We start from the raw sequence: 15,279 nt of genomic DNA, 5'->3' as shown, positions 1-15,279 counted from the left end.
ATAACCTTCGAGGTGAGAGGTACCGTATGAGGGAGGATGTGAAAGAGTTATTGGAAGAAGTGAAAAAGAATGGTGAATAAGTGAAGTTTGTGAGTGCTGCCATGCTATGATAGAGGCGAACTGAAAACTGGAGTGATGATGACTAATGAATCGGTATTCATGTAATGCAGAAGGAATGATGTAGAGTTTGTGGATCTGTAGCCTGAGTTTGATGGAATGGGCATAAAGATTTATACAATGCTGATGGACTGCAATAAATGGACTTGGAATTAGGTGTCTAGAGAGCTCTATTCACTTGAAGTGCAAAGTCAGGATAACTGAAGAAATTAAAGTGGATGCACTCATGAGGAAAATGAGTGTAAGAATAACAAACAAGTGCAGAATCTAGTCTCTCAAGCAAAAATATTAAATATTCAATTCAGGAAGTAAAGGTGGTTGGAGGTCTACAGGGATACTGCAGTTTCTGTATACTAATACCAGAAGTATCAGGAACATGAGGGATTGGTGCGCAACCTTGCTGAATGTTGCAGGCATTAGTGAGACCTGGTTAACAGCAAATGATGTAATTACAGGGATAGAAGTGATAGGTTTAGTATTTTCAGGGAGCATAGAGTGCAAAGGACAGTGGGTGGGGTACTACTGATGATAGCAGATGAATTGCAGCCAACAAGAGTTAGTTGTGCAGATTTCAATTCTTTTGAGTCAATCTAGTGTGAGATTGAGGTCAATAGGACAAAATATAAAATTGGTTGCTGCTACTGGCTGGGGGTGCCATGGATGATGTTGAAGACATGCATCAGCAGATTAGTATAATGAGTGCAAGTCGAATAATTATTATGGGGGACTTCAGCTACACAGACATAGATTGGAAGGAGGAAAGATCACATGGCAGGAAGAAAATAGAATTTATGCGCTTACTGAGAGATAATTACTTGTAGCAGAATGTGATGGAAGGGATTCAGAATATGAGAGTGTCGGATCTTGTTTATAAGATCAGAAGACCTGTTCATAACTAAGGTGGCTAACATTACCTCCAATTAGAGAAGGTAATCATGTGGTCTTGACTTGGGAAGTAGCAAAACGTGGAAATCCCATTAAAGAAGGAGTTATGTGCAACTATAAGGCAGGAGATTGTGATACACTTAGGGGACAGCTAGAAGCAGTACCATGGCATAGGGATTTGCAAGGATAGGATGTTCAAAGTGCATGGGGGATAATCAAGGGTATCTGGAGAAAGCCATATCGCACTGTATACCCATGGTGAGCTATGGAAAAATTTTAACAAAGGGCTCGCATCGTCGAACACAAAAAAAAAAAAAAAAAAACGGCATCGACTGACTGCTAGTATTTTCACAGACAATTACAAACATCCGTGCTCATGGCAGGATGTTTGTGAATGTGAATGAATGTTTGCGGGGTGTTTATAAACAAAATAAATTTGTTCTGTTTACGATAGAAGTTTTTATGACAAACAATCTATAAATAATACATAAATATTATCTAAAACATAATAATATTGAAATACGTTATATTTCTCTTTTGTTTTTATACTTCAAGTGATAATCAACAGTACCAATCAAGGGGCATTATTTTGTAGTCCTATTTATTTATATGTGATTACCAAAAGTGAATTCTTATTTGTAAAATGGTAGTAACAGTAACTATAATATATTATTTAATAAAATCACTTTCGAGACGATGAGATGATTTTGCACGGAAAAAAAAACAAAAAAAAAACACTGTCTGGTGTGCACATTTGCCCAGAAAAAACTCTCTACTTTACAGGTTAACATTTACAAGCAATTACTTTAAGGAAATACTTATGACAACAGCTGCCACACCTTATTTCCTTCCTCCTTCACTTCTTGTGTTCAAGGATGATCTATATCCGAGCGATGATTTTCTAGAAAATATTTGACATAGGGATTCAGATTAAATTCATTCAAGGGTTTCCCATTTATACATATTGTCATTAAATCCGAAATATGTTATAGTGAGATAAGATCTCTTCGTCGTTACGATATTATTCATCACACTAAAAACTAGTTCGGCTTCAGAACTGTTAACTGCAATTGTTGCCATAATCACTTTGGCTTTTTTCACCACACTGGGAATTTCGTTTTGTAACTTTCCAGTCAAAGCCATTTCCACTAAATCTCTAAAATCATTAATTTTAATTTCATATTTCAAAATAAAATTTAAAGATCTTATTCTCTTTTTTCCTTCTAACCATGGACACGTAACTTCTTTCATATTCCATGTTTCAGGATAACATACATTTAAAATGTTTTTCAGTTCTTCATCTTCCAAATCCTCATAATTTTCATTTTTAAGTTTAAAATTTATTTGCTGCATTATCTATCCTTTAAAGACATTATAAGAGGGTTTAGTAATGTTTCTCGTGGTAGTTTGTGAAATCTGATTTGCTTTCACTTGCTATTCCTTAAAATTCTTTTGATTTTAACATGGTATCAATTTTAGATTCACAAAAATCTACAGAATTTTTAAAATCATTAATTGCATTAATTGTTTGCATGATTAAGGAGTTAGCTCTTATAATACTTATATTGTGACTTTGTAGAACTTCTGACAGATATGATAATTCCTGTAGGATGTCAATCATTAATGCTATATCTTTTAAAAATTCAAATTGAGAAGTTGGTTTAAAAAGCCCTTATATTTATCGTTCGATGCAAAATGCTTGCATAAAGCTGGGTAATTTCTCCACACAGCAAGAGCCGTTCGTAAACTGCAAGCTGCCCATCATGCTCCAAACACACAGCCGATCTTTAAAATTTCGATCCCAAGGTCTTTTGCAATCATATTTAATTCTCGTTGATTTTTTGGTGATTGATGATAAAAAGCATATAATTTAGCCATAAATATTTCAAAATGATTTATTTCTTTAATGTTTTTTGTCGAATCGTCTAATGCTAATTGTAAACGATGAGCTACGCAATGCCAAATCACAATGTGGGAATTTAGAAGTTTGATTGCAACACCTGATTTGTTTCCTAACATTACACTAGCTCCATCAGAACAAAATGCAATGAGATGATTTTTAAATAGTTATCAGAAAATCCATATGAATTTAAAGTAGCAATTATAGTAGCATGTATACATTCCACAGTGGTATTTTCTAGTTCTACAAGATCTACAAAAATCATACATGGTTCAGTGAGCTCAACTTTTATGTGAATAACTAAAACACTTATTTTCTATAATAGCAGACGAATTGACAACATTATCGATTCGTCTGCTATTATAGAAATTTTGCGATTTTTTTTTTCTATTATTTTGGAGAATATTTCTAATTTTATTTGTTTAGAAATATGTTCAACTGTTCTAATTCCTGAAAATCTAGAATGCAATTTATTTATTTATTTTGTATCCAAATACAAGTAGTACAGTAGTAAGTAAGTGGTACAACATGAATTTACAACAAATTAGGGTATACATTACAATGAGATCAGCTTAGATTGAGTAGGTGAATTATACAGGGAATAATAATTAAATATGAAAAAAAAAAGGAAACTATACATACCTTATATACAATAAACACGGTCAGATATTCCTCCAGTATCTTGCACAATCAACTGCTCTTTCTGTGCAGGATATAAGGTCCTCTTTTGCACAAGGTGATGGAAGAAAGGGGCAAGAAAGGTGTTCCATGGACTGGGTTGTCCCACACTCACAATTGTCTGGGCCAGTGAGGTAGACCCATTTGATGAGGTTTTGTTTGCAGCGTCTGGTCTTCCGGAGTCTGTTTAGGCTTTTCCAAGTATTCCAGTCCAAGTGGGCACCACGTGGAAGATGTTCGGCTGTTGGAATACCAGTATTATTTTCAGGATATAGTGCAAGCCATTGTTGAAATCTTGTCTCTCGGAGGTTTTTAGGTGGTTCAACAGTTGTCAGGAAGCTATGTCGAGATCTTAGTCTTTGAGGCACTGCGGTCTGGCCGAACAGTGGGTGGCGTTCATCATCATTTGTCTGCTTCTTTCATCAGCTGAGAATGCAGATCTTCGAATTGAAGGGGGTGCAATACCAGCCAAAGTATACAGGTCTTTTAGTGGTGTTGGTTTCAGGCATCCTGTAATTAAGCGGCAGCTTTCATTCAATGCTGGGTCAAGTTTTTTAGCATGGCAGGATCTGGACCATACTGCACAAGCATATTCAGCAGATGAATAGCAAAGGGCCAGGGCAGAAGCTCTCAGTGTGCTAGGATCTGCACCCCATTTGGAGGAGGTAAGCTTTCTTAGTATGTTGTTTCTTGCATTCACTTTTGCCTTTGTTTTTTCTATGTGGGTTTTATATGAGAGGGTGCGATCGGGAGTCACACCGAGGTAGATTGGATTCCAGGAATGTTCTATATTAGAGGCTTCCCAAGAAATCTGTAGCTTCCTTTTGGCTTCCTTATTGTTAAGGTGGAAAAGGCCAGTCTTGATTTTCAAGGGGTTTGGTTTTAGTTGATCGCTGGTATAGTATGTGGTTAGACTATTTTAGGCAAGTGATAGAGTAGTTTCAATTGACTTGAAATTTTTTGACTCAGTAGCTATGGCAAGGTCACTGCAATGATAATCCTAGATCAATATCATTTTTAATTTGCAGCTAGATTAAATCTGGAAAATCAGACATTGGTCGGTTTCTCTTAACCAAATTATAAACAGCATTAAACATTTTTGAAGTTATCAAAATTTATTTTTCATTTAGTTTGTCAATTAAATTTGATAATATTGATTTGCTACATTCTTCATTTATTTTTATGATTTTATTATGATCAAATGTTTCGTTATGTTTGGATAACGTTTTACGCAAAAATGCGGTTCTTGAGTCTGTAGTGTTTCCATTCAGTTCCATTTTCATTTCTACCCATTCCTTTGATAATAAAACAACTTTTTTCTCCTTCAACACTTAAGTTTTTATATTTTGAGCAAACACGGCATCTTAATTTATCATAACTTCTAACCACTTATACTGCGTTTAGAAATACGATGCTTCTTGTTTCTCGTTCCAGCAATCAGGTAAATGATTTTCTTTTTGTCCTCCAACTTGTTGCATCTTCATTGAGTCAATGCGCATATTATCTTCAACTTCATTTTTAACAGCAGTAGAATCAGCAGAATCACTTTTCGTTATTTTTTTTCTTTTGCAAAAAAATTTAATAAATTTGACTGTCTTTTCATGTTTCATGGGCAGAAATACTTTTACAATTATAAAAATAAAATTTGCTGAATATACGGTTTTTAAATTTATTATTATTTTTAAATTTTAAACACAAACAATTGTTATAAATCAGTGTACTGATAAACACAGAACTAATATCCAGTGGAACAACCCCTCTGATGACAGTTTTATGAATATTTGATTAATTTAAAAAAAAAAAAAAAATTGATTGTCTACTGGTTTTACCATACGATTGGCTATCAGAAGGGAGAAGGGTAAAGATAGAGCACGCTATCTTTATTTTCAAACTTTCGTTATAGAGAACGCATTCATTATAGAGGAGTTGAAACAATAATTCCAAATAATCTATACACTGCCAAATAGAATAATTTTTGTTAGGTTACTGTACAAGTTTGTGGCTTAATATATTTCAAAAAATTATGTTTTTTTTTTAAATAAAAAGTAAACAAGAAGAACAAGGGGCTCGCAAATTTGAGAAAAATTTAACAAAGGGCTCGTGCAAGCCTCTTATATCTCACCACTGTGTATACCCAAGGTCAGGAGGATAAATTGTGTAGGAGTTGAATGAGTAGTATCAAACATGAGCTGCAAACAAAAAAAAATGTTCATCATCATCATGCGTATCAAGGATTTAGGCCTAGCATGGCCTGTTCCGGCCTTAGAAGTCATCGTTGAATCATTTAAGAGGACATCCTGGTTTTCTTTTTCCTAATGGCTTGTACTTTAAGGCTTGTTTTGGTAATCTTTCTGTTTTCATTCTTTGAACGTGTTCCATCCATTTATGTTTATATTTTTTAATTTTTTTCTATTACTAGTTCTTGGTTTAATTCTTTCATAATTTCTTTGTTTCTTTTGTGATCAAATAGGGTATGCTTTGCAGTTTTTCTCATAAACTTCATTTCTGCCGTTGTTAATCTTTGTTTTATTGTCCAGATTTCGCTTCCATACATTAAGACTGGTAGGGCTAATGTATTGTACACTTTTAGTCTGGTTCGTTTTTGAACTACGTTTGGTTTAAATATTATTATTATTATTATTATTATTGTTCCGGGAAACTCCAAGGAGTCGACAGACTCATCGAGGGAGGCCCTAACATCATGTCAAGAACAACTATTCAGCATTCACACAGTATCTATCATACCTTGCCTTGAACTCATTCACGGTCGTAGCACCCACAACAGACTCTGGAAGCTTATTCCACTCATTTACCACTCTCCAAGTAAAGAACCTAGCTCTAACACCCTTGTCAACCACGCTCTTGCCCAGCTTCCATGCATGGCCCCTAGTCCTCCCACCACCAGTCATATTTTCAAAAATATCTTCTGGATCAATCTTATAAAAACCCTTCAGTAATTTGAATGTCTCAATCATATCACCCCTCCTTCGCCTATCGTCCAATTTCTGCAACCCACAAATCTTCAACCTATTCTCATAAGGTTCATTCCACAGACCTGCTATCATCTTGGTCACTCGTCTCTGGACCCTCTCCACTTCCTCCCCATCACGAAGAAACCCTGGTGCCCATAGCTGGGCACAGAAGTCCAGATGGGGTCTTATCAAGGCTCGATACAGAGGAACAACAACTTGTTCGTCTCTGCATGTTAAAGTATTTTTCAGAAGCCAAGTGATTTGGTGAGCTGTTTTAGTTACTTTTGCAATGTGCCCCCTAAACTTCAACTCCCTATCCACCAACACTCCCAAATCCCTGGCCTCATCAATCTCCTGGAGTATGATTCCACCAATGCGATATACTGCTGCTATTCTTTTCACCCCAAAGTGCATAACCTTACACTTTGCCACATTAAATTGACATCCATTTTTCCTAGCCCAGTCCTCCAAACTATCCAAATCATCCTGTAAAATTTTGACATCTTGTGCACTCACAATTGCTCTACCGAACTTTGCATCATCAGCAAACAAGTGAACACTTCCTCTCAGATCCTTTCCAATATCATTGATGAACAAATTGAAAAGCAGTGGTCCAAGAACAGAGCCCTGTGGCACTCCACTAGTCACAAGACTCCACTCCTGAATAAACCACTCTTTGATATCTCTCCTTCAACCATCCTCTTATCCATCTCACCAACCCTATATCTATACCCATCTGCTCCAGTTTACTGATTAGGGTTCCATGTGGTATCCTATCAAAGGGCTTGGCAAGGTCCGGTAGTATCACTGTAAACCCATTACCCCTATCCAGTTCAGCCGTCACTGTGTTATATAGAGTTAATTACACCTGTTATTTTTTAAATAATTTGCAATTTTTACGTTTATATCTGTAAAAAAAAATGTTATGGAGGTTAAATGAAGAGAATGGTGAAGAGCATGGTAAGGGAGGCAAAATCAGATTATGAGAAGAAATTAGCCGAACAGGCATAAGGAAATCCTAGTGTTTCGTTATGTGGCACATAGGAAGAAGAATAACTATGGAAGGATAACTTTAATGAGTGCAGATGGTAGAGAGTTAACAGAGGCAGATGTAACTGTTGAGCCACTCAGTGATCATTTTGCAAGGTATATCATCCAAGTGAAAAATGTTGTGGCAGAGATGACAGAGACTAATGTGAGAATAGAGGTTGAAGAATTGAAGGTACCTCAGATATTGGAGGTACCTTCAATCTTAATGCAAATACAGCTGTGGGATTGGATGGAATATCTGGATTTATGAAAATGTGCCTGGAAACTGGCAATGCATTTGACTAAGCTGTTTAATTTAAGTCTCAGCTCTGGCAAAATCCCAAGAGAGTGGATGGAGGACAAAATAATTCCTTTGTAAAGGAGCTTCTAAGTCTGTGGTAGTAAAATATAGGCCAATCACTATCTCAGGAGTGGTGGTAAAAGTACTGGAAAAGTTGATCAAAAAGAGAATCCAGGAATGGGGATAAGAATATGATATCCTGAGGGTCACATGGCTTTGTCGAAGTGTAGATCATGTCTTAGTAATTTATTAACTTTTTATAATAGGGTGACAGCTGAGATGGATAAAGGGAATGGCTATATGATGATACTTCTGGATTTTACAAAGGTATTTGACAGGATACCAAATGGAACTCTATTACACAAACTGCAATAAATGGGGAGTGGATATGAAGTTGATATGAATAAAAGGACAGCTTATGGAAAGATACCAAAAAAGTAGCATATGGAGGAGCAGTATCCAGGAGAAGGCAGGTGACTAGTGATGTTCTTCATGACTCTGTGCTTGCACCACTGCTGTTTAATTTGTACATAAATGATATAGGAAATATGAAGAAGATTGGGAGATGTTGAATTGATTGTTGAGGATGATGCAAAGTTGGGTAGGATAATAATTAATCAAGCTGATGCAGAGAGCTTGCAGAATGATTTAAATAGGCTGATAGTATGGGCAAAACATAATGGATGTCAATTTAATGCAGAAAAGTGTAATGTTATACATTTTAGGATACAAAGATTACAAGCTATGTATCACATTTAGGAAACTGTACTCCAGGAAATTGACGAAGCCAGGGATTTGTGGGTAGTAGTATATAGAGCACTGAAGTTTAGAGGGCATATTGCTAAAGTAGCCAGGGTAGCTCACATAATTGAATGCACAAACAAGCATTCTTTATAAAAGAGGAACGATAAAATATGTATAGCTCCTCTTTTATAAAGCTTTGATATGACCACATCTGGATTACTGTGCTTAGGTCTGGTCACTTGGGTTTCTTGTGGATGAGAAAGTGGTGGAGAGGAACTAGAGGCAAGTGACCAAGATGGTGAGTGGTCTGTGGAATATAAGAATGAGAATAGATGAAGGTTTGTGGATTGCAAAAGTTGGTTAATCAACAAAAAAAAGGTGGTATATGGTAGAAATCTTTAAAGGCTTTTATTGATTTTATGTAGATGGAAACGTTTCAGCACTTGGCTAGATGGGGGGGGAGGGCAGTGTGAGGACAAAAAAATCTAGTCCTCACACTCTTACCCAACTTCAGGGATGAAGTTGGGTAAGAGTGCGAGGACTAGATTTTTTTGCTTGGACAGTGGGGAATGAATGGAATGGGTTTCCTGAATCAGTTAAGAGTGCTTTGTCTGTTAATGGTTTCAAGGAAGGATATGATAGGTATTGTATTGTATTGATGGTTTGGACCTCCCATGATGAGGCTTGGGACTCCATGAAGATGCCCATTGCATAATAATAAAATTTGTATCTTGTTCAGAAAATGCATAAACATTCAACCAGCAGACAGACGCGTGCGCGCGCGCGCGCGCACACACACACACAGTCCTGATTCTTTTTTGATTCAGTAAAGACTATCCAGTACAGTCTTTGTTAATCATATTTTGTGAATGATTGCAAGGATTGTTAGCGATATTTCTGATTTAGTGCTTTCCACCAACAGAATGAACAATGCTCATTGTGTATTTTCTTGGTCGGATTGTACTAAATGAGGTGGAAGAGGCAAAAGATTTTTGGGAGTGTGCTGGACAGGTATTGAAATTCAAGTTGTTGCAAAGGTGGTGAGATTAACTAGCAGACTGCTGTAGTGATGAGAAGGATGATGGAAGTTTTTTCACTTGGCTATGCTACCCAGACCGGTTTCGACCTTTATTGAGGTCTCGTCAGTGGGAACTAGTGGTGATACTAAGGTGGAAGTAATGCAAAAGTCATATCACCATATTACAGTAATTTGTAGCATAGCCAAGTGACAAAACTTCCATCAACTATCTCTAATCCAGAGAATTTTAATAATAAGGTGTTAACACCTTTTGGCAACTTGTATATGGTGATACGACTTTTGCATTACTTCCACCTTAGTATCACCACCTCTGGGTCTAGCTCCCACTGATGAGACCTCAATAAAGGTCGAAACCGGTCTGGGTAGTGATCCTTTCCATAATGCATAGCATTATACATACCCATAAGAATATGTGCTTTGCATTATGGGATACTAAGGCAAGTGATCAGAACTTATACCACCTTTACCACGAGTTGCCCCAGTCCTGAAAATACTTCAGGTGTAAACTTTGTTTGCTTACACTTGGATAAAGGATTAAACCAAATATGTAATTGGTGAGAAGCAGAGGCGAGTTAGGGTGGGGCGGAGGGACCTGTCTGCCCCGGGCGGCACTTTGAACCATTTCGAAATTCCACAGACCCCCTTTTTTTTTTTTTTTTTTTTTTAATGTTGCTCTTTCCCATGAAAGGTTATTTACAAACCTGTAGTACATTTTGTACTGGGGGGGGCCTAAGGATTTTTTAAAAAATATTTTTATCAATTTTATATATATATTTTTTAATTTATTTTTTACATAGTCCAGAAACTTCTCTAGAGACCAAATATGAAACTTTTTCAAGCCACTTCAGGCCTCCAATAAGTGGGGTGGTGGTCTCACACCGAGTGATCAAAGTCGTCTTCCAGCAAAAGACAAACACAGACATGCCTATGGCAGGATTTGAACCCACAGCTGGTTGGTTAGTGAGAGCGGGTACACTAACCACTCAGCCAACTAGGTCTTTATCATTAAATCGTTTTTGAAAAACTTTTGCTCTGACTATATAGCAAATGAAGAAAATAAATATTTAAAATTCTTAGGAAACATTTACATTATTTTCCTACTCTTTCAGATTACAGAGATTTCAGTTTGATTTACTGGTAAGTGAGATGAAATGTATGAATGAAGAATTGAGCTAGTTAAAAAAAAAACTTTTTTAAATGTTAACTTGGAGCTTCTCAAATTCATCATCATAATTAGAAGAATGAAGTAGAAGGAAGAATGATCATGGTAAGATTGAAGTTAAAGGATGAAAGTGGTAGAACGGTAACTACTGCAGAAGACGTTGAGGTATTCAGTGATCAATTTATAAGGATGTTTCATCCTGATCAGGGCGGAATCATGAGGAAATTAAGTGTAGAAGACATAGGAGAGGATGGCTTAATTGTGAGTGAGCAGGAGGTGTTTTTGGAAATAAATAACCTCAATGTCAATAAGGCAATAGGATTTGATGACATATCACCACACATCTTAAGGGAATGTTCTAGGGAATTGGCAGTAAGATTAAGATTATTTTAAGACTCTTATTAAACAGGTATGCCAATGCCTGCTTAATAAGAGTCTTACAACAGCACAGGTTCCAAGGAGGTGGAAGGAGGGTAAAACTGTTCCACTGCATATAGGTGGTGATAAGGCTGTAGCTTTAAATTATAGGCCAGTCTGTATATCTGGAGTTGGAAGGTCCTGGAGAGATTGGTGAGAAGTAGAATACAGAAGTGGGTTGAAAACAGCAGTATTCTCTGTGATTATCATCATGGATTTGTTAAGGGGAGATCACGTTTCACTAACTTATGTACTGTAACAAGGTGACAAATACCTTGGAGATGGGAGATGCATATACAGTGGTGTACTTAGATTTTGCAAAGGCTTTTGATAGACTGCCACACGACACACTCTTAAACAAATTGAAACAGATGGGATTGGATAACAGACTTCTGAGTCGAATCAGTGACTGGCTTGATAGGTATCAAAAAGTTGTATATTGGGGTGCAGTATCCCAAAAGCGAAAGGTCATTAGTGGTGTGCTGCAGGGGTCAGTTTTTTTTATTATTATTATTAGTCACACCTCCAGGGAGTCCAAAGACTCATCGAGGGAAGGCACTTACTCCACAGCTCTCTGTCTACACCAACTACAACCAACTGCAATTAGCCACAGCCAAGCATCCTCATGTCCACGGAGTGTTCATCCACCCACTCGGCCACAAATTGGGAGCGGTGGGCTGGTGCATTGTCTTGCTGTAGGTGCAGAAATGGGTGCACATGATCTGACAGCAGGTCCCTGTATCATTCGCCGGTGAGGGACGATGATAGATGTACAGGGGGACCCATTTCATCCCACGTAAACAGTCTCCATATGAGGATAGCACTACCACTGGCCTGAACTGTACCCTGCTAGCACGAGGGATCCATCGCTTCATGTGCTTGGCGACACACTCGTACCCTGCCATTGGCATGTACCTCGACTCATCAGTCCAGCGACCTTTTTCCATGCGTCGAGGTTCAATGGTGGTGTTCCTGCACCCATGTTAATCATTGGGCCTTGTGACGTGCGGTGAGCAGAGGTACCCAAGTTGGGCGGTGGCTTCTGTACCCCATAGCGAGGAGATGGTTCTGGATGATGTGGCTGCTCGCACGCCATTGTTGTCCAGCATTGAATTGGCGAGTGATCTGCAGCACTGTGGCCCGTCTATCCGCTATTACCATTCTAGCTGGCTGATGGTGTCCCCTGTCATCGACACGTTGTTCACCACGGCAGTTTTACCTGGCAGCTGTGGTTTTACTCGATTCCATGTACTGATGGTACACTCTTGACATAGTGGCCCGTGAAAAGCTCAGTGCCTGCACAACTTCGGAGATGGAGTGCCCCATACGTCTGGTTTGACTATCTGGCCACAATCGAATTCGCTGAGATCTCGAGTCTTCCCCAGTCTGTGCTCGACTATTACTCAGACGGTCAGTACAAGGTCTGACAATATCCCCATCACATGCCATGTGGCACTATTCCATTCGCTGGGGCGACCACAGCACCATTTCGTCAATACGACAGGTATCTCTAATTCAACTGCTCATGAGTGTATATGAAGAATAAAAATAGGAGAAATTTTGGACATACCTTTTTGAATGTTGTTTTCTGTCTCCTTATTCTGGCGATGTGACTTCATATGCTGTTGAGCTCTTAAAGGAAGGGGGTGAAGTGGGGGTAAAGCAAGATGGGGGAATTATTTGAAAAAAACCTGGGTTTTTAATATATGTATAATAATAATATTATTATTAAGGGTGGGTAGAAAGCATTTTGGGAAAGGGAGGACGTGAGAGAAGGACCTGAAGATAGAAATTATTTTTTGGGGGGAATAGCAGGGATTTAAGGAAAAAAGTCAGGGGTGAGAGTGAGAGTGCGAGCCATTTTGACAACCTTTGTCTTTGGAACTTGTGGGGGAAGTGGATGCTATGTCATGTCAGTTAGATGCTTCTGTCTTTGGTGTACTTGTGTTGTCTCCTATTGGTTGGATGCATGACCTAATTTTTATGTTGTGGAGCTTCCAACTCTCGAAGATTATATAGGGTCAGTGGACGTTTATTGAGTTTTCAGCACATTTTCCATGGGGAGATGATTTCCACGAATTCCACGAAAAAAAGATTTAGTGCCAAAAGTCGCTGATAGGGGAAATTTTGGTGCTGGTGGAGCCGAAAACAAGCAGATAATTACATTAAAGGCAGATAAAATGGAATAATAACATTTAGACGGTGTAAGCGACAGCCGCTCATTCCAGCTGGATATATGGCGCGTTAGAATGATTATAAGAATAATAATTAAAATAAAACAACAACTTCTGAGAGACAAAGAAATTAATGTAGTGATTGAACTCACAGGAAATAATGTTTTATTCATCAGAATCAGGGTCCCCTGGACCACATACACGATTTTCAGTGCGCTGACCTTTCTTGCACTGCTTTCTGTCCTCTGTCAGGTCTAACTCCTACTGATCCAGTTTCTTCAAACTTCTTAATCATAGCTCTCAGTGCTACAGCTGATATAGGACCTGTACACAGGTTATGAAGCCTTCTAAATTCCCGACAGGGCGCTATGCATTACACTGTTTATGGTAAAACAACTTAACAAGTAAAGCACGCTGAGGCAAGATAGGACTCATGTTGAATGACTGATGCACAATTTGTCAGTCATTCGAATAACTGTCTGAACGTTTCCAATCCCTTTTTAAGTGGAATTGGTGGCACTGTTGTCAAGTACACACAGTAAAAATTTACCTAATCCTTTTTACCTGAGTTTACTGCAAATATTTGATTGCTTTCGGCTCTGCTAGGGCCAAAATTTTGCCTATCAGCGACTTTTGGTAATAAATCTTTTTTTTTTTCATGGAAATCATCTCTCCATGCCTTCAAAAGTCTCAATATAAAATTTGGTCTCATTCTGTTTATTAGTTTTAGCTACAGATGCCTCCAAAGAGGGAAAGTTATTTTATGGCCACCCTGTGTTATGATCTAATATTATTTTATCAGGATGCTGCTTTGTGTAAGATGAAGTTTTTTAGTCACAATCAATTTCACACACATTTTGTTTGTCTAAATAGAACTGTCATCTTACAGAGTTTTTTTTTTTTTTAGCAATGAGGAATTACATTACTTTTATGAATTAGAAATGTTATTTCCAGTTTGCATGTGCTACATTAACCTATTATAATTATTATTGTTTTACTATTGTGTAAAATGTAAACGTTTGTTAATGTAAATTATTTTAAATTTAAGGTTGTGTTCACCTAAAGTCCATAAATCCAGTACAGGTGCAGTCCCATCCATACTGTTTTTTAAACATGGATCTCACACAGATTACTCCAAAAGATCTAGAGTGTGTTCAGGTATTTTTTTTTTTTTCTATAGCATTACTTTATAAATTTTTTTTTAGAAGTTTTGTGTATATTTATATGCATGCTTATATGCGTGCACGTGTGTGTGTGTGTATGCACACACAGGTACACCTCTAATTTTCCCACAACTGGTGACAAAATTATGAGAGTGCACTTGAAATTCCAGCAACCACCTGACTAGTTAACTGTGCTCCCACAGATGGCATTATATGAGTGCATCAGCCACTTCACAGTAGTAGTGGTGTAAAGCATAAGTTTATATCCACTTGCACTGTATCATTTATGCTAAGGAGCCTCTGTAGCTCATTTGGTTAGACGAAGCCCTTTGGTCAGAAGGACCTGGGTTCAATTTCCATCCATGACTCGAAGAACCTTTATCTGGTCTCTTTGACTAAAGGTGAGTTAGCCAGTCTCATATGGAGGTGGAGGATTTTTCACTCAGAAACTCATGTTTTTTGGCCCTCAGAACAGTCAAACTGGCCATGTGAACACACAGATCTACAATCATAAAATACATACTTAATCCCGCATTAGGAGAGCTCAACTCATCCTAAGGGATGGGGGGGGGAGGAGAACCCATACAAAATAAATAAATGTATGTTAAGGTATTTCATTTAATTACTAATTCACATTTAATTTGCATATCTCTAATTTACATTACATTAATCACTGATGTCCAAAAGCTAAGGATGAA

At 37.7% G+C, this 15,279-nt stretch overlaps 1 protein-coding gene across 1 annotated transcript in view; it reads left to right on the top strand.

Annotated features, from left to right (window-relative positions):
• The window catches only part of LOC150109226 (protein arginine N-methyltransferase 6-like), a 333,254-nt gene that overhangs the window by 263,307 nt on the left and 54,668 nt on the right, over positions 1–15,279 (top strand). Inside the window, exon 11 of the mRNA XM_090412246.1 lies at positions 14,467–14,576. Coding sequence (XP_090268372.1) covers positions 14,467–14,576 — 110 coding nt within the window. The remainder of the gene's footprint in view (positions 1–14,466; positions 14,577–15,279) is intronic.

Source organism: Typopeltis vanoorti, chromosome 2, assembly GCF_054136105.1.
Source record: "Typopeltis vanoorti isolate ZY-2024b chromosome 2, IOZ_Tvanoo_1.0, whole genome shotgun sequence".
NCBI lineage: Eukaryota > Metazoa > Arthropoda > Arachnida > Uropygi > Thelyphonidae > Typopeltis > Typopeltis vanoorti.
The sequence above is the reverse complement of the archived record's forward strand: the minus strand, read 5'-3'. Positions and strand labels throughout refer to the sequence as shown.